The 19240-nt window shown below is 40.8% G+C and overlaps 1 protein-coding gene across 2 annotated transcripts in view; it reads left to right on the forward strand.

Annotated features, from left to right (window-relative positions):
* LOC106945074 (collagen alpha-1(XXV) chain-like) overlaps nucleotides 1-19240 on the forward strand; it is a 115175-nt gene that overhangs the window by 29290 nt on the left and 66645 nt on the right. The window contains exon 3 of one of the 2 annotated variants that reach the window (XM_015028505.1): nucleotides 15971-16518. The exons of the other annotated variant lie outside the window; for it this stretch is intronic. Coding sequence (XP_014883991.1) covers nucleotides 15971-16095 — 125 coding nt within the window. The 3' untranslated portion in view covers nucleotides 16096-16518. Of the gene's footprint in view, nucleotides 1-15970; nucleotides 16519-19240 lie in introns of those variants that run through there. 2 annotated transcript variants of the gene reach the window in all.

Genomic DNA, 19240 nt, shown 5'->3' on the forward strand with positions numbered 1-19240 from the left:
AATGTTTTTTCTCGTTCGACATCTGGAATCTCAATTTGGATCACAAGACTAATTGAATTGCCAGGCTTCGAACTAAATACGTTTTTTTATTATTATTTGTATTGCACATTTTAAAAGCAAAGTTGTGAAATGGCTTATAGAAAATGAAAGCACCTAAAGATACACGCAAGCAACTGTACAAAAAATACTAAAAAGTAACAAAGAATAGCTTTTCAGTGAGGTTCCTGAAGCAGGTGAGTTAAACAAAAAACATTTTGAAAAGAGGGAGGTCTTCCGCTGTGATTCAAAGCACTCGAGAGAGCTTTCCATCCTGACTTTGAAAGGAAGACTGCTCCACAATCTGGGATCCTACACAGCAATTTTGCAGACCCTTAAGTTTTTTTTTTTTTTTTTTTTAGTCCACAGCAAGGAGCAGAGGGATGTGAAGGGAGTAAAGGGAGTTAAAGGTTTACTGATGTAGGAGTTTTATTGTTCAGATTTTTAGGAAAAAAAATGTAATTGGAATCCTCAATGTCATGGGAAGAAGGTGTAGAAACATTAAAACTGTGTTGAAATTGAAGTAAAACTGGGTTCCAGATTGGCGGTCGTGCAGCAGGAGTTTATATCGAGTGAAGACTAAGAAAATTAGCATGTTACAAGCAATACACTGCAAAAACAAAATAAATTACGTTTCTAACTGCTGGTAAGATAAAAAAAGGAATACTTGAACATCTTGGATCAGGTGCACTGATCCAAGATTTTGAAAACCACTTGCCTGCCAATTCAGATCTCCCCTCTTCCCCCCCAGAGAACAATAAATTAAAATACTTCCTTTATAGTTTCTGAATAAAACAACACGGGACTGTCTTAAAGCAATGTTTAGTACAAAAATAAAACAAGGCTTTTCAAAAACAGTCAAAAGTTACAGCTAAGAGATTCCTTTCTCAACATCCCAGAAAATCTGCAGAATAAAGAAATGACTTGGCTACTTGAGAAAGGTTTCTAAAAACAACACAACTTCCACACTGAGGACTGTTGTTACTGTAATCTCTGTTTTTCAAGTCAAAACTCTGCATTCAAGTATCCGCTAAAATCTTCAAGTCAAATGGCTATTTTGGGGCAAACATTAAAAGACTGGATATATTTAGATTAAGCTGGTAAAAAAAAAAAAAAAGAAGACTTTGAGTTAAATATTACATCGGCAGCTGTAATGAACGTACTTTACAAGATCACCTGTTTCTGTGAATGATCTTACGGCTCAATACCTAAAACTTAAATCGTGATGGTTAAGTAGATGTAACAACAGCCAGCAAAGAGCTCCACAAATGAAAGGGTGGATTCAGCATTGTGCTGAAATGGTTTCTGTTATATTGCTGAACAGTATGACAAAAGACTTCAGTGTCAACAGGACAGACTTTTAAAATCTCCCTCTGGATGAAAAATCCCCCTTTGAGAAGCTCATATTACGGTATTTATTGCTGGTGATGATCCAGTGTCAATAATTCAGGAACTGTTGGCGGGTTTGTAACAGACGTCAGCTTACGACATTATTTTTATGCGAAAATGCCAGAAATGTATCGGACAATTCTTAGTGTCAAAAAAAAAAAAAAGAAAAAAGAAAAGAAAAGAATTGAGAAATGCATTCACATTGTAGTTATTCTTATATATGTTCAGAAGAAAGGGCTATAATACCAAAGAAAATGCAAAGAATATCATTAGAGGGCTTGTTATGCAACTACGGTAAGAAAAGCCTTTATAGTATAATTGCAAACACATTTCATACCTTCCCGCATCCAGCGCTGCCTCTAAAATCTCTCTATTTGGAGAAACGCATAGCACCACCTTTTCACACTTCTGAAGCATCTCACAAAACATTAAGAGGAAACCACCACCTGCCTGATGTGAACATGCAAATAAGGCAACAGAGTGAGGGGAGGGCAGAGTTATGATTTGGTCAAAAGTATTCATTAGAGAAAAAAAAAACAAAATCAGAAACTGTCTTGTGTTTTATCTCAGAAACTGACTCCCAATGTTGCTTGTGTGTTTTCTGCACCTGAAAGGGAATGAATGAAAAGTCTGGTAATGACTAAAACACTAGCTGGAACAGCTATGGCCCAGCGCTCAGCAAGCCTCAATAGAAAATCCAGCGTAAGTAGGCAAAGTTACATCACGTGAGATTGATGGTGAGAGCAACATGACTGTCTTAGTAAAACATCTTAAGCACTTGCAAGCCTGTTGTGGAGAGACGAAGCTAACGCCGCGGAGAAATGTCCGGGACACACTTGACTTAACCCAACGTCACGATGAGCGTCTGCTTTAGTGACTCTGTAGGATTTCATTTCTTAACTCGTAAGTGTTTTGACAGGTTTGAACACCAAAAACGAGGATGTACTTTTTTTTTTTTTTTTTGGTTTTACAACTTTGATTTATAGCTTCATGTGGCAGTTAAAGACAGCCAGGGTGCAGCCGGGCACAAGACCGTAGGGGTAGAAAAAGTACCCCGGGGACAGCACCGAGTTAGAACTTGGCGATGAGCTGATGGAGCTCAGGTTACTACCAGCTGCCCACCCAGATTCGCTGGCAGGTTAAAGTGTCCAAAACCCAATCCCTGCCAACAGTGAGCTCAAACTCCAGGCCCTGTGGAGAGTACTGTGTCTTTGGCACGGCCCCGACGTTCAGGCGCAGCAAGAGCCATGTGGAGAGGAGCTGAACACTGATACTTAGGGAAACCGCTAATCAAAGGTGCTCCGCCCGCACGGAAAGGGATGCTCCATAAATGCTGGAAAATATATGTATCCAAAGTTAATGTGAACCATGAATTACTTGGATACATCACCGAAGACAGGCAGTAAACGTTGGTAACATCTGAGAGTCTTCGCTTCCTGCTTTACAGTCTCGTGCAAAAACATTCAGACCGGTGAAACTTTTTCACATTTGTCATAACAGCAAATATCAATCAGTTTTATTCTCAGCTTTTATTAACGGCTTACTCAGTTTTACGACCACCTGTCAGGCTCTCTGAAGTAATTTTTTTCCTAAATGTTGGAGCTGTCTCACTCAAATATTTTGACACTTTTTTTTAAATCATGCTTTTATTTTAGCCTATTTATCATCTTTTCTTTGTGTTTGGCTGCCTGGATTGATTAACTTTTAACAACCAGAATGAAGTTGACCAAGTTATAAAGCAATCCACTCCCTAATGGGAGAATCGCTGACAGTAGCTGACAGCCGCAATATAAATGATGCTTTCTAAGGAATTTCTTCATCTCCCATCTGATCAGATGATTCCATGTTTAGTTTGGTTGAATAAACTATCGCAAGAAGCGTTTTTATCCCATCTGCAACTGTCTATTAAAATGAAGCCTAAACTTTCTAAATAACTGCTGACATTTTAAAATATTATTTCTAGAGAGGTCAGAAATTTTCTAGCCAGGTCTAGGTAGTTTGTCTTTTTGTTTTCGACTTTGGTCACTTGCATCTATATATCAAGACAACCTCATGAATTTGGTTTTCCAAAATGGGTTAAGTATTTCAAATTTGGTCTCATCTGACCAGAGCGCCTTCTCCTACTTGAGCTGTTGCACTCTGCAGCTCCTCTAGAGTAGTCATGGGTCTCTTAGCTGATTCCCAGATTATTTCTCATCTTACCTGACCTGTTAGTTCAGGCGTGTTTGGGTAGGTTTGACGTTTCGGTAAGTAAAGGACTTTGAAAGCAAATTGGTTGCACTAGATTTCATCACAGAGTGTCAGAGTAAAGAGGGTTAAACAAAAACGCATGCCGCACCCTGCAGGTTTTTAATTTTAAAACCATTCTCAAAGGCCATGCATCATTTTTGTTCCACCTCACACTTATGCATTACTGTTTGTTTTCACTTAAAGCTCATTAGAGTAGCGAAGTGACACAGTCTGAAAAGTTCAGTGGGGTGCGAGTACTTTTGCTAGGCACTGCAGATGGTGATGCATTGGTCCTCCTGTGCGTCGTCTTCAGGCTTTATTGTTCACGGAGAGAAATGGAGTTTCACAGCGAACACTGTGATGTGTTAACCTTGCTTTCATGAAAACTAATAACCTGCTGGAAAATAAGGTTGATGGACCAAGACATAAACCTTTTGTGGTCCTGGAACTGCTGTTTGTGTCTTCTATTATCCTGTAGTTAATAGAGCTTGAAATTAAACAGCAAAACTTCCAGCAATTTCTTTCAATGATTTATTTATTTTTTTTAAAGATCTTTTCCTGAAGCAGAGATAACCATTTACCTCCCATCTCCAAACTTAATCAGATCTAATCAAGCAAGTTTGTGCATTGTTTCGAAAGCTGCTGATCTTTTGATGGCCGTCGCTCAGTTTGTTTATTTTTAGTCATGGGAATGCATTGAGGCTCGGGGTCCGGTGGGGGAGCTCTGCGGTGGGTGGACTTTTGAAGAACCCCATGCCCGTCCCGTGAATGGCCAACATTGTCAGCATCCCAAAGATCCCCTTTGTTTGTGGATGTGTTTGATGGGGTCCTTGTCATCTTCATGAGACAGCATGTTTGACTCACGATAGGAGGCCTTTCAGTACAAACGGCTCTTTGCTCCGATGCCAGCTCTTCTTCCCTCCGCGTCGTCCCGCTGAAACCATCACATTTTCAGATACCGTTGGCAGAAAAGATTAAAATATTTGTCCAGCTCTAAATAAATACCACAAATTGCTCGTTAAATTCCTGCAAGAAATCTGTTGCTTGTCCCCAAACCTTTATTTTACTATTTAAAGTTAGCCATTTCCTTTTTGCTTTGTGGCTCTCTTGCATTCTGGCCTTTTTTTTCTTTTTTTCTTTATTTTTTTATTTTTGCCTGATTGTTGCTACTCAACCCAATTATTCAGATTTTTTTAAAACAAAGCAGCCTGTGCAAACTTTCAATTGTCACATCACATCAACACTTCGGCACAACCGGTGGCACAAGGCCAGTTGTTAACTGGGCAGCAGAGGCCCACCAGGAATGACGAGGGGTTCAGCAGCTGAAAAACACAAAGTATCATGTGGCACTATAGGTCCTTTTATAGATGGGAGAATGTGTGGATATTAATTGACAGGTTTTTTTTTTTAAAAGACAGTGGGTGACCTTGTAACCAGATACAACAGATGTATATTTTACCCAGCTTATGGGACTTATCAAAGGGGAGACATAATTCTCTGGTTCTGAAATGCTTCCGGTAATTTATAAAGAAAACAGCAAAGCCTTTTGAGATCCAATGCGTCCATACCCGCTCGAGTTAGATGTACATGGCATTCAGATGGCGTTTATTTTGGTAACGCATTTTAATTTAGTTTTAGCCAAACTGCTTTGCCTAGAACGTGATTTACTTTCTTGATGATATACAAGCAACAGACCTAAATGTGGTTCCAGGCAATCTTGCGTGGCCACGATTACCTGAACATCATAATGTATAACGTCTATCATCTAAGCTGTGCAGTTTTTCCCACAGCGACTGCTTGGTGTATTTGTGCACAGCATGCATTGAGAGGAAGCTGAAGAAGCCAAAGTATTCTCTTAAATTGACCTATTATGAAAAAAAATTCTAATTTTGCCTGTTTCCATTTGGGTCTTGACTGCCTCTAAAAACAGCCCCAAGGGCTTTAAAAAACTACCCAGGCGTTTTTTTTTTTTGGCAACACGTTAATGTTTTTGGTGTCTGTAAAATAAGCCAGTTCAAAAACCTCTTGATTGTGCAGCCACATTCGATGGGCAATGCACTGGGTACATAGCAACCCCAGCCAAGACTCAACCCCATTAACTGGTTGCTAGGTAAAAGACAGTAACTGATGGAAAAGACTAGTGTTTTGTTGTTAACAAGCCATTCAGGTTGTGCAGGAGGCTCCATTTCTGCTTTTCAAAGATGAATGGTTGCATAATTGTGGATTTCTTTGCACCTTGACTGCAAAGAGAACCTAGATTTGTTTAGTTGACAAATTAACGTACACAGTCTGGAATACAATTTTGTAAACATTGCATGGACAGTATACCATCATTTCTAGTTCTCAGGATGTTCTGTGTGTTTTAGACGTGTCCGTGATTCAATACAGCGTAATCAAATGCTTGAATTCACCAAGGCTGTTAACGAACCGTTCACTTGAATGAGCTGTGTTGGAGCCATAACACACCTAAAACATCCTGGACCCCGCCTGTTGAGGACTTGAGTTGAACCCGTCGAGTATCTAACATCTGGGCTTCTCGAAGATATAAGTCATTTAAATACTTAATCAAAAATATCAAACAAACTGCTTTACAACTGTTGTAGCTTAGTACTTTGTCCTGTTTATCTACAGTTAAACAAAAATCAAGACGCAATGACATCCAGATAAGGCTAAAATTAAATCCCAAATTACCGGCTATGATGGCATATTGTCAGACTGTAAGGGGATCTAAAGCTTTACAACCTTTGTAAGACATTGTAGCCTGAAATCCTGTCATCTGGAGCTGCTGCGAGCTAACAAGTGGCCTCTGTGGAAGAACGGGTCCGCAGGAATCCCTTTAAAACTTTCAGAGAGTTATTTGTGTCTGTCCTGATCCACTTCATTTGTAGAGGATCGAGTGTTGTGTGTGTGTGTGTGTGTAAGGGGTGGATTTAATAGGGAAGCTGAGATTTGGTGCATGTCTCTGCTGAGGGAGTTACTGCTGAAGTACGAGAGCAGCTGGTAACTCCATGCTCTGTTTGAAATGTCTGGCGCTTAAACCTCGAGTCGAGAGTCCAGCCATTCATTTCCAGGGAGAGCGAGCCGGGCCAGATCTGGTTGTGCCATCGTGGCCACTGCGCTCTTCTAGATCACTGCTTATTAGGGAGGGAGGTTCGGGATGTCTGACTTGGCAGTGCAGCGTTCTGTGTTGAGCCCAAGTCTGCTCAGGGAATGACTTGTGGGCCAAGATTGGCCCTCAACTTGAGTTTTTATTGGCTCGCAAAAAAGTTTTTTAAAAGAATGATCTTTGTATGGTCTACTTAAATGTAATTTAGCAATATCTGAGGTGTGTTTTGATTTCCGCTGACACATTAACAAGCATTCTTGTAGCACAAGAAATACATTATTACTAACTTTTGCATTTCAGGATGATCAGTGAGTGGCTAATTTCTAGAAATTGTGGGGGTTATATATAGTACTTTGCAAAAGTATTCACACCCCTTCAAGTTCTTAATATTCAATAACATCACAACTGTTTGTAACATCGATGGTGCATGTGTCGATTTGAAACATTAGCATGGATTTTATTTGGAGGTGCACATGTTGCAGTTTTCTGGCCCTTCGCGGATCTGATCTGACAATTCCAATTTTGTCCTATGCCATTTTTTTTAATACACAACTGACACTGTCAGATGTTATTAGCCTTCAATTTTCCAATCATATTTTATTAAAAAAAAAAAAATATCGAGCACTAACAGTGAAACAATGCAAACTCGTTTTGGCTGCAGATGAGGTTGCATTCTCAAATATAAATGAGAATTCTTAATTTATTGCATTTTAAAGACGACCAAAACTTGCACAACAGATTAGACATACTGCAGATGTATTTTTGAGCTTCTTACAAAAATAAAGGGCGCGGCAGTATTTGCTTTTACAAAACCACAGTTTGTAGTCAGTTGAGGAGAAATTAACGTTCGGGTGTTGTTGCCAAATTTCTGTCTATCTCTAGTCTCCAACAGAAACAAGGTCACTAAAAGTTGTTAGAGATCAGAAAAGTCACTAAAAAATAGTGACAAAGTTGCTAATTTGGGAACAGTGGGGTAACTATTATCAACGTGCAGAAGTGCCATGGTGATTGCTGCACCCTAATTTTGATGGAGTGCTTTTTAAAGAAATTCTGCAAATAAAATTCTGAAACGTTTGAACTGAGTCAATATGTAAAGCCAGCTTTGAACATCTAGTGACAGACTTTGTGTCTTATTGGCTTTGGAAAATAGTTCTGAGTCAGAATTATTGTTGAGCATCATTTTTTAAGTTCTACCACCCTTCTCAATTGGACTTAGGTCTGGACGTCTGCCTTTCCTGCTGGAGAAAGCATTGTCACTTCATGTTGCTACAGTAATGTAGATAGGGAGTGTGTAGTCATGGTGATAAGCACTGTTAACTTTCAGAAGCTTACAACGTCTGGCTCGTACGCTTTAGACTTAAAGTTTGATTTTAAAGCACGTTTAGATATAAAGCTGTTGGAGAATAAGTATTTTTGTGGTTCAGCTCGAAATGCATCTGCAGAACTCTGGGGATACATAGGCAGTCATGGAAATGTTCATGATCTGTAGGAATCTTCCCATCCGTCTGTGCCGAGCTCCCATGTGACTGAGCCCTCCAAAAACAAATTCACGGCTGCAAAGAAGGCTTTGAACTGTGTCGCACTGTAAATGCGGCAACATATTTGAAATCTACCGAAACGGAACTGTTTTCCTTTGCTGTGCTTTTCTCAACACTCTCTTTGACACAGACAGTGCAGATCATTAGCTGAGGTGATGTTCAGTACAGTGTTTGAACATGTGGAGCTACGCCTCTTGATAGTTTTTTTTTTTTTTTTTTTTTTTTTTTTTTTCTTTTTTGAAAGTTTTGGTCCGGGCACTCCTAGTGCCACAGGTCAGTGCTCAGGTTAGACTTTTAAATTATCTTCTCAATTTACATAGCTCCCCGACTGAGATTGAAAAGAAGTTCACAGGCAACATGCGAGGGTGACCCAATGTTCAGTGCTGGGAAACGTCAGTGATGCATGAGTTTCTCTAACCTAAACAACTTATAGGTCCACTTACAACCTCACAGCCTTCTCCAGGGAAGAGTTGTGGGCAAGCTTAACACAATGTTATGCAAAACAAACACAAGCATATATATATATATATATATGTGTGTGTATATATAAAAATATGATCACCCAGCAGCAGCTTTTTTGCATGTGTGATCTGTTAGCATTCTGTGTGTTGGGAAGCTGCTCTGAATGCACAGTGGAAGGACTTCTTTATGAGAACTTGGACCTCTGTCTGAGGGTAGAAGCCCGTGGCATAACTCACTGTTCGATGCACGCTTCGGTTTAAAAGTCTCCATTCACTCCAGAAAAAGTCACTGAATGGGTCTGAAGTCGCTAAAAACGGTGCCGAAGTTGCAATGGTGGCGACGCTGTGTTCAAGGAGTTTCTATATGTGCTTTACCATCGTATTGGGGCGAACTTTCAAAAGAAGAGGGGGAAAAAAAAAAAGAAACAAAAGAGTATGAGACCCATTGGGCACAAAAGTGTTTTTCTGGAATTCTTTTTTCTACCTCTTTAGCTTCAGATTTTGTTGGCTTCCATATATCATCCGCAGAGCAAGATGCTGTCATCTGATACTGAAGTCTGTCAAAGTGAAACGCCAAAGGCTCCTCATGTCCGTATGAGTACAAGACTTTGGAGTGAGTCGTTTTATGTTGTAAAATGGCCTTCCGACAGGCAAAGAAAACCCTGACATCCTTTGTTCAGCGGGCGCATTCGGGGGAAAAAAGGGTAATTTTGAAAAGAAAATACACCAACAAGCCTTCCACCACTTCCCGTCATCGCCCCCTGGGCCAAGCAGGAGGCTGACTGACAAGGTTTTCGGTTTCAAACCCCTCAAAGCTGTCAACGTTAGACCTCAACTGCCAGTTGCTCACCGCATTTTCTGACCCCCTTTTGTTGCCCAAACCACTCCCCATATTGGACTCGGAGGGAGGGGGGTGAGGGGGTGGCTCAGCCCACAATGCGTTCAGTCTGACACAGTGGAAGGAGTTCCAGAGGATCCAGGCAAATGTACCGAAAACACAAACAAGAGCCATCTTCGTCTGCATATGTAGCAGCTGCGGAAAATGTGCGGGACGGGACCGTAGCGCACAAATGCCACAACCAGGCCCGGGCCGCAAACGTGTCAAGCGAACACGACATTCAGTCCGGCATCAGGACACCAGAGCTCCTGAAGTTTTTCATCACTGCCACTGCTGACACTAACGACTGCGTGTCCTCAGAAGAACACCGTGTTTGATTTATGAAGGAGTGATTGTGTTACACAGACTATGTTTGCAGCATGTATTTACTCTTCAAGTGCTGTTGCTGGAGCTACATCAGAGGGTGCAGCATGGGAATAGATAGGGGAGGATGCTTCAGAGGCTGAGTCAGCCAGTATTTACACCTGTTATTTAGTGCCATGTTAGATTCTTGTTCCCGTGGACCAGCGCTGGAAAACATACTGAAGTAAATCTGTAAATAGTTTGCTGGTCCTTCTTGCCTGAAGGACACCGTACTGCTTTGAAAGAAGGAAAAAAAAAGAAGTTACATACAGATTGTATGTGATTTTTTTTTTTCTTTTCACATAAATCCAGCCAATACCTTTTCAGATTAAATCTTTAATCTTCAGGCGCAAATATATTTCCGTTTTGAAACAAAAGTGTGTGGACTGAAGGTGTGCAGTGACATGTGGAAGACAAATGGTGATGGTGGTCAAGGCTCTGATGTCAGCGAGAGACAAGAGGATGCCGTACATTTTCTTTTTATAGAATCTCTCATGTTGGAAACAACAGCTGACCAAGCCCTCTTGTTTTCGTGAAGGTGGGGGTGAGCGCAATGTCCGCTGCGTACAGAATACCTGGTAAAAGTACTCGCACAATAGCATGAATGCTTCTTGTATTGGATCAGTCTCATTAGAATAAACTTGGTTTCTTTTTCTGTCTGCGACGATGAGTTTTCGCTGATGCAACCTTTTTTTTTTTCTTTTGGGTGGATTACTCTCTCACTTCACTACATGCAGAAAGAATTTGAGGCCTGAAAATTTTGAATTTAAAAAAATATCCAATTCTTCCCTAGACACACAAAAACATCACCCGGTCTGCACAGCTTGAATACCTGCAGACAAACCAGTGTTTCCTTTGTGTTTTTACAAAACGCTTCCAGAACAGCCCAGCGTGACCTCATTTTCTTCTTGTTGCATCTCAGATGCATTTAATTTATTTATTCCTTTTGAAAACTCATTTGGCAAGGCCGAGTCCAAAGATGCCGTGTGTTCCTTTTGCACCTAAGGAGCGTAAATAACTCATTAGGTCTGTGACGATTTCCTCTTCAATTGCATTTATTCCTTGCCCGCCGCCTGCCATCCGCGCAGCTTAACAACGATGAAGTCGATTTGAGCGGATGTTGCCCTTTATAGAGTGCATAATGTACCTGGCTTTATTACTCTTCCTCCAGAATTCCTGCTTATTTCCAGTGTCTTGGCAGAACGTTACAGTATGTCTCTTTTCCACTGTTTTAAAGCTGCGTTTTATGCGATGCTCTTTATTCATTTAAAGTCAAAGAAAATAGTCTGAAGTCAGAGTCTTCAGTGTGTGTCCTTGAATGCCCCATTCTCACAGTTTTCCACAACCCTAGGTTGCAGCTTGCCTCCTCCCATTAGCGATGATGATTTGACGTTACCTGCCAACCGTCCAAGTGAAATAAAATGGATGCTCTTGTTGAGGTTCATTGAAGAGAGGGGATTATTTATAAATACTGTAAAGGCATAATTCATATTTTTCCGCATATGAGGGAGCTAATGTGGAAGAGAAGGACAGTTTCAACGCTATTGTATGGAGAAGTTTTTTTTTTTTTGGCAGATGTTAGACGGTAATATCAGACAAAATTAACTGGAGTAAATACAAAAAGTAGGATTTCATATCCGACACTTTTGCTGGCATGTATTTAAAACACAATACAACGACTTGCATTGCGTAATTTGTGTTGCTTTAGATCTAAAAATACAGATGGATCAGATTACTGGGTGTGACCGTTGAAGTACACACCGATTAAACAGACTCATTAAAAAAAAAATCTGTAAAATGAAATGGTTATCTGAAAAAAAAAAAGATCACCTGCCCATCCATTAAGCAATTACCTTTTATTTAAAAAACAAAAAAAAACACAGATGATAAATAATTTCCATTTTACATTCAAAATGATGAATGAGGCTCCTGGAGACTGATCTGGACATCCATGTCAACATTTCCAACACGTAAACATTTTGAACACTCAACAGAAGATACGTTTCTAAAATGCCACAAAATTATGGATAAGGAGGGGGAATGTGAATAAAACGTAATTCTTACTAAAACAGATATAGTTTGGCTAAGCACATCATTCACTGGCAACACATTCACCCTTTTAACGAGAGCTAATTTGTGAGCTAATAGGCAGAAGTGAAAGACTTCCTTGCTCGCAACAAGGTCTCTTTTAAAAGTTTAAAACATCATTTTGCAGCGCTCTATTCAGAAGATTACAGTTCCATCATGTCAAGGTTATACTTCAGGCACTTGTTCACATTGGCAAAATCAGAAGGCACTAAGGCTTTTAGCAGCGGATTCTGATAATTCAGAAGCATTTTAAAGTGGAAAAGTACTTCCCTCTGTTCTGAAAAGTTGCAAAACTCTTAGATTGTGGTACAAGAGTCATTCATAGCTCCATTTTCAACATTTGCTGTGTGGGGGAAAAAAAAAAAAACATTTCAAAGGCAGCAGGGGAAATTTATTCCTCTTAAATGCTCATACCTCCCATAATTTGTCCCAATTATCTGTCACATTGTGTCTTGGCAAAAGAGTACTTGTGTTTTGCGCTTTAGCTTGGCATCAAGTCAGGAGGACAGGATGTGCTAGGGATTCATCCTCAAAGACAAAATATATATATCATATGGCTTTGCTTCTTCTCTTTAAATTCATCATACCAGCCAGAAATTAGATGGGTTCGGTTTCCTGGGGATGAATTTGGTTTTTCTGTGGAATGCAGAATGAAGGCACAGTGAAATGAGTCATGTGACACGGGGGTGAAAGGCCAATCAAAGAGGAGGAGGCCATTATTCAAAAGACTCCATAAGAAGCCAGACTCCAGTTTGGAAATGCATACGAGGACACTGACCTTAAATCTGAGAGCCGTCAAACCACACAACATTACTCCAAAAAAAATTATGTGTTTGGAGAACAAAGGGAGAAGCTTGTAAACCTGAGCTGCCACTCTCGACTGTGAAGTACGGGAGTGGCAGCGCCATGTTGTCACGGTGTTTGCTACAGGAAGAATTGGTGGACTTCGCAGAATAAAAAACATCACGAGGAAAGCACATAATGTTGGAATATTAAAGCATTTCAAAGACAGCAAGTTAAAATTTGCACCCAAATTGGTCTTTCAAATGTCAATGAAGACGAGCGTTGGAGGTAAAAGGAAGAAAAAAAAATCCCAAAGTTCCTAAAAGTGATGCTCCTTGGACTAATTTTCCAGAATCTCCTGATCCCACTCACATTGATTGGTTCAGTGCTGATACTTTAGTCTCCTCTCTATGTTGTGAAATATGTCTATGCCTACTCTCTGTGCACTCATTACATCTCCTGTACGCACTTCCTGGGGTTTTCTTCCTCATCAGAGATGCATGGGGCCTTTGTGCGCGCCGTGCAGATGAAAGGTCTTGCGGTAAAGTAGCGAACCGCACAGAAACAAAGGAATTCTTTCTCCTGCATGCACTCGCACGTTGGAGCAATCTCAAAGACAGCTGTTCTGCTCCCGGGTGTCCCAAAGCCTCTGACTTGATCTTTATCCCTCCTCCTATCCAATCCATCTTTCTTGGTATCGATTCACGAAAATATCAAAAGGGTAAACGACGGGGGCCCACCGGCATGGTACAGAGAATCGAAGACATGTTTGACACTGCCCATTATCCTGTTTATGCTGCCCTTAAATACTCAAGTACTCGCCTGTCACAAGTTCCACGACTGATTAAGCAAGATGACTTTTCGGCGGCCGCAAAACGCAGAGAGGGTCTGTCCATAATCAAGGGGATGTAAATGTAAAGCTCTGTAGCGGCGGCTTTCAGTTTGTGCTTGAAAGCAGAAGGTTTTCCAATCATCTGCTTAGTCACCAAAGCACAATGAAACTCCTTGCAAGCAGAGCCAGTTAATCAAAGATGGGACTCGTGCCATTTAAATCTCGTTTTATAATATGTTCAAGAAGAGGGACTGGTACTGGAGAGTTAAATCTAGATTTTTATGTAGATCTTTCTTTTCCTTTTTTTAAATTTATTTATTTCCAACTCAGGAGGCCTGCGGATTAAAAAACACTGCTGACAGCCACGATCAAATCCAACTCGGACCCAACTGGCACTCATCAAATCAGACTTAGGTTGTTTGTGCTCATCATAACTTCCAAACACGCAAAAATTGCCCGTTCATGTATATTGAGGTCCCTTTTAAGTGATGCCCTCAAATGAAATCCAGGCCGTCCTCCAGAAGACGGTAATAAATTTAGTTTACCTCTGTATAATTCCATCCTAGTACAGCGAACATGCTGATTTAACTATTTCTGTGGAACGCCTAACGAAGTTATTTGTGGAAAACCCACCTACTTGTCTGATTTTTTTTTTTCTTAACATGCATGTCTCAAATATTTTATGAAAATGAGGCTTGAAAAGCTGAAATACTTGACATGCTACTAAAGCCGATTGGCTGTAGCTGTGAGAGCAGTGAAAAGGAAGTCGGGAGGTGTTGGCTCCTCCCGTGTGCATAAATGCATTTTAAGGTATATTTGGTGTCTGAACTATTAAACTAGGCGGTAATAAGCATCTTTAGAGGGGCTCGGAAGTATTTGCAAACTTAAGCTATTCATGGGCGACTGTGGTTCCTAAACTCTGCAAATATCTGGGGGTCCACTGTATAAATCCAGCTGTTCTGCGAAGGTCGTAGGATTTTTAGAGAACAGGAGGGGAAAGGGCTACGCATTTTGAATCGCTTATCTTGAAAAGGTGAACTTTAATCAGAGAATAAGTCACGAGTCCCGCGCTAACGTGAGGAGCTGCAGGGATTGATGGGAAGTCCTTGCTGAAGGACTTTCCATCCTAGCACAGGCTGGTTGCTCCAAGCGGTACACCTCGATAAGGAGATTGTAAGCAGCAGCGTGTAGTGGCAGTGGATCGTGCAAACCCCTCACAGAAGGTAAAGGAATGGGGTTTTTTTTCTGGTCGTTTGGCTGATTTCTGATCCTCCTTTTCAAAAGAGTCTCAAAACTACAAACATCTGGGTTTCCAAAACACTGGCACAACATCAGCACCACGGTAGCTGCTGAGTTGACTATGAGAGCAATGTAGGGAGAGACGGGGAGGGTCATCTGGAAAATTTGAAAGGTGCTTCGAATCCAAATTGAACAGACCCTTAATTGGTTTAAAGAGTTGCAAATTGCAGTTTTTGTAAGGTTAGAAGTCAGACAATAAGAGGTTAGAACCACAGAAAAGAGGTGCGCGTGACGCTGAACTGGCTGAACCGGGCAACACTGTGCTCCCTCAACATTTATGTCTGGCACTCATCAAATCAGATTGTTGGGTTGTTTGTAAATGGTCAATATCCCATGTATTTACGTGTGCTGTCAGCAGCACAGCCGCAAAGGGTTTTGCCAGCAAGTGAGAGAGAGAGGGAGAGAAAAAAAAAGTGTCAACAAATCCATCTGGATAGTTTTTTTCCGTCAGGTAATATATCCTGAATTTGACACCCTCTCCGCCCTTCTCCTCAATCTCCCCGGACCGTTTGCATATGTAAACAGCCGCCATGATTGGACCAGATATTTAGCTTGGAGGACCTGGGGCCTTCATGTGTTATGACAGCGTTTAGAAAACGTCAGAGATGTGATAAACTGAAGGGAAACAAAGAAACAAGAGCGCACACAGTTGGTCAAAGATGAGGCCATGTTTTTCCCATTAGCGTTGGAAATGCATCTGAAGCCACGCAGCATCTTTAGACCAGCCTTCAGATATCATTCAGTGGGAGACCAATGAGTTCCGGCTGAAATATTGTGTATGTGTGCAGATGATGATTAGGAAGAGGAGGGTTTGCATTAAATGGATGTCAGAGTTGCTTTACCATAAAATAAAAATACATACAGGCTTGTGAAAAGTGCTAACACGGCTCTTTTTCTCCTTTTTTTTTCTCTCTCTCCATCTTTGCTGGAAAATCCACCGCTTGCTCGGATTGCCGTCAATAACTTCAGGTATGTCCGATCCCTTTGTTCTCTCCCTCCTTTCAACAACATTTTTACAAGAAATCAGTAACATACACACAACTGCGCTGAAGTTCTGGTCTTCATTAGGAAGAATGGCATCTTACCACAAGTAATATAAACAACCAGAAAGCAGGGCGACTCTGGAGGTTCATACATGCAGATTGCAAAAAAAAAAAAAAAAGAGTACGCTTTTGTCACAGTCATTTAATCTAACACTGAAAAAGATGTCGAACACTCCAACCTTTAGTTTCAATACATTTAAAAGTGAGGAAAAAGAAAATCCAAGATGAAGAAAATTGTTTTTCAGGGAACGGTATCATTTTGTCGGGCTGTTCTTTACCCTTATCCGTTCTGCAGTTTCAAGAAATTTACTGCAGAAAAAGACACTGGTGGTGGTGCAATCCTCATTTGTTATAGTTACCCCTTTCAACAAAGTTTAGAGAAACTTTATACAAGTTAAAAAGCATAATTGCTTTGCCATCAGTTATTAGTCAAAATCAATATTTTTTTATTTTCACAAAGTCCAAAAAAAAAAATTTGATGCACACATGCCGATTGATTGTTTTGACCCCCTTTTTTTTTCTTTCTTTTTTTACTATCAGAAATGTAAACATGTAGAGTTTGTTCATCTCTAACGAGAATTTCACTAGAACCACATGCGGCGGCCACATTAGGCTAAGATTAAGCCTTTCAACAGTGAATACTCCAGTTGTGGGAATTGTTGAAAAGTGCCTCACGTCCACTTTTGTACAAGTATGATGGAGGATGTAGGCTGCTGTGGGGCTATTCCTCTTCCAAAGGCCCTGGGAACCTTGTTATGTCGCTCATGACTGCCTTGAAATACTGAAACACTAAAATTCAACTTTGTGGACTCTACCAGTAAACAGAGAATGTGTTTTCATTAGATCCCCCACAAGATAAGGAACTAATTCTTCTTTAAAGTGGAATATTCCCCCAGCGAATAAATGTGCTCAAATTAAGATATTTGATAGTGTGATATAAAGCTTCAGCAATGAAAGGTCTCTGTTATGCAAATTTTCTGTGACACAAATGAAAGTGATCAGTCAGATCAAAGGTCGCCAAACTCTGAACGAGGACGTTAAACGAGGCCTTGAAGTGCCGCACAGACCTTTGATGTTTTCCCTCACTTCGGTGTAAAACGCCCCGTGCTCTGTCAGCCGCCGTGTTTTCACTGCACTGCTCTCTCGTGTTCTTCTGCTTTCTCCGTATTGTGTAACCGGGCAATTTGCACCCCCACTTTTACGGGCCAGGAACAAACGAGTGCAACCACGGGCTCTGTGCGCACAACTCATCCCCAGCAGTGCAGGAATGTTTTTAGTTTTATATAAGGGATCAGATTTATGCAACGATTCTGGGATGTCATGTGGAGACGGGCCTCGGTAGGATTGCTTCCCCCCCCCTCCCCACTGCCCCCCTAAAATTTAAGCGTATTTTGCTTTAATAATTTCACTTTGGGAGGTGATAAGTACCTGTTTTCGTAGTTTAGCAATACCAGACAGTTTAAAAGAAAAATGTTGGCTTCAAAGTCATATTGAGAAACGCCAAAGCGGATAATATAACGAAAGGTTTTAGCTTTAGTGATGACGGAAGAGATGAAGGGATCAGTTTTAAATGAGTTTTAATCCGGTGAACCCGACCACTCCACTCCGAGGCTGAAGCCTGGAGCAACAAGGGCAATAAAAGTTTAATCCCTTATATCTGCTTGATATGGTCATTACACTGTGGATCAGAGTAAAGAGTATTATCTCCGCTTAACGTAGGATATCTGTTTGACACTGTTTGTATACTTGACTGATTTAGTTTAAAATTTCAATAATAGAAAAAAAAAAGAAAAGTTTATAGTTTTATCCAAAAACGGTGCTGATTCTCTATTGGATTTGACTAGGCCATTTTACTAAATGAATATTCTTACACTGGACACTGCTCTGTAACATGCTTAAAGTTTGGGAATATTGCTTTATAGCTTTAAGTTGATTTCCAAAACTTTCTCCTTGACTCGTCTGCTGTGTTTTCATGATGTTTGTTCAGTGAGAGGCCTTCACAGAAAAACTGAATCTATACCGAGATGAAATTACAAACAGCTGAACCATTTCATAATTAGGCAGCTTCTGATGGAAGCTGGTTGTATTGTACCGGTTGGAATATTCTGTTAAAATACATTAATGTTTGGAGGTGTAATGTGATAAAGTTAAAAAAAAAAAAGGGGGAGGGGGGAGTTGTGAATGTCTACGTGAGGCACTGTACGTTTTCAAATTTGCCTGCATTTTTCATCTTAAATTACGTTTTCCACTTCCCGTCATGTTTCCTGCCAGAATGTTTGTGTATTTCCCCGTTTCCCCATCTCCCCTTCTTTACTCCTGGACCTCTTCCTCGTTTGTGTACGGCTTCACTATAAATAATGCCACCTGTTGGTCTGTGGCCTTCATTACACTCACAAAGCTGTAAATCAGCAAGAAAGGCCAATGAGGGTGCCTGGCACAGGGTAAGCCAGTCATACCACTGGCACAGAGAGCTATGTCTGGCACTCACTGACTAATGCATTTGCTTGTGAGGCCAGAAGGGAGAAGACATGGGAGCAATGAGGCCAAGGTTAAAAGGACCTCTAATTCTGTGCAAAGCAGGCATTCAAGGAATAGATTCAAGAATTTATGATGATGGTGACAATCATTTTTTAAGCTAGATTTTAAAAGTACAGCAAAAGTGCCATAAAGCGGCTTTTTTTCCCAAAAGTGTGTCTTTGGAGGGGGGGGGGGGGTTGGAGAATAATCCAGATGGTTAACCGGGAAATACATACATGTTTTGCTCTTTAAAGCCACGGAGTCAGAGGTGTTGAGGACTTGAAAGCATGCACAGCGGGACGTGATCAGGGTGTGGGTGATAGGGTCAGGGGTCAACTCTCAAATAGCCCCGGTGAGTACAACCATCCATCGGCTCTTTTGGCTTTGAAATGGGAAGCCGCCCTGGCTGCTCTCGAATGCTGCGGCAGCTTTCGACATACCACGGCCTGCCATCAGACACAGTTGTCGTGTCAGGTGCCTTCATGGGATTGGTTATTTTTAAGATGATGAAGCAAGGTTCGAGTGGCGCAATTGAGTTAGACGCTGTTTTTGAAGTGCAATCAACTAACAATCAATCCGTTAAAGGATATCGACACACCAGAGCTTACATTTATTGATATTTCTATTCAGACTCTGACAAGAATGCCACAATCACACATATAAAGGTTATATTTTTTTT

This window comes from Poecilia latipinna, unplaced genomic scaffold (assembly GCF_001443285.1).
Source record: "Poecilia latipinna isolate Pla-1442-1.1 unplaced genomic scaffold, P_latipinna-1.0 Scaffold126, whole genome shotgun sequence".
Classification (NCBI taxonomy): domain Eukaryota; kingdom Metazoa; phylum Chordata; class Actinopteri; order Cyprinodontiformes; family Poeciliidae; genus Poecilia; species Poecilia latipinna.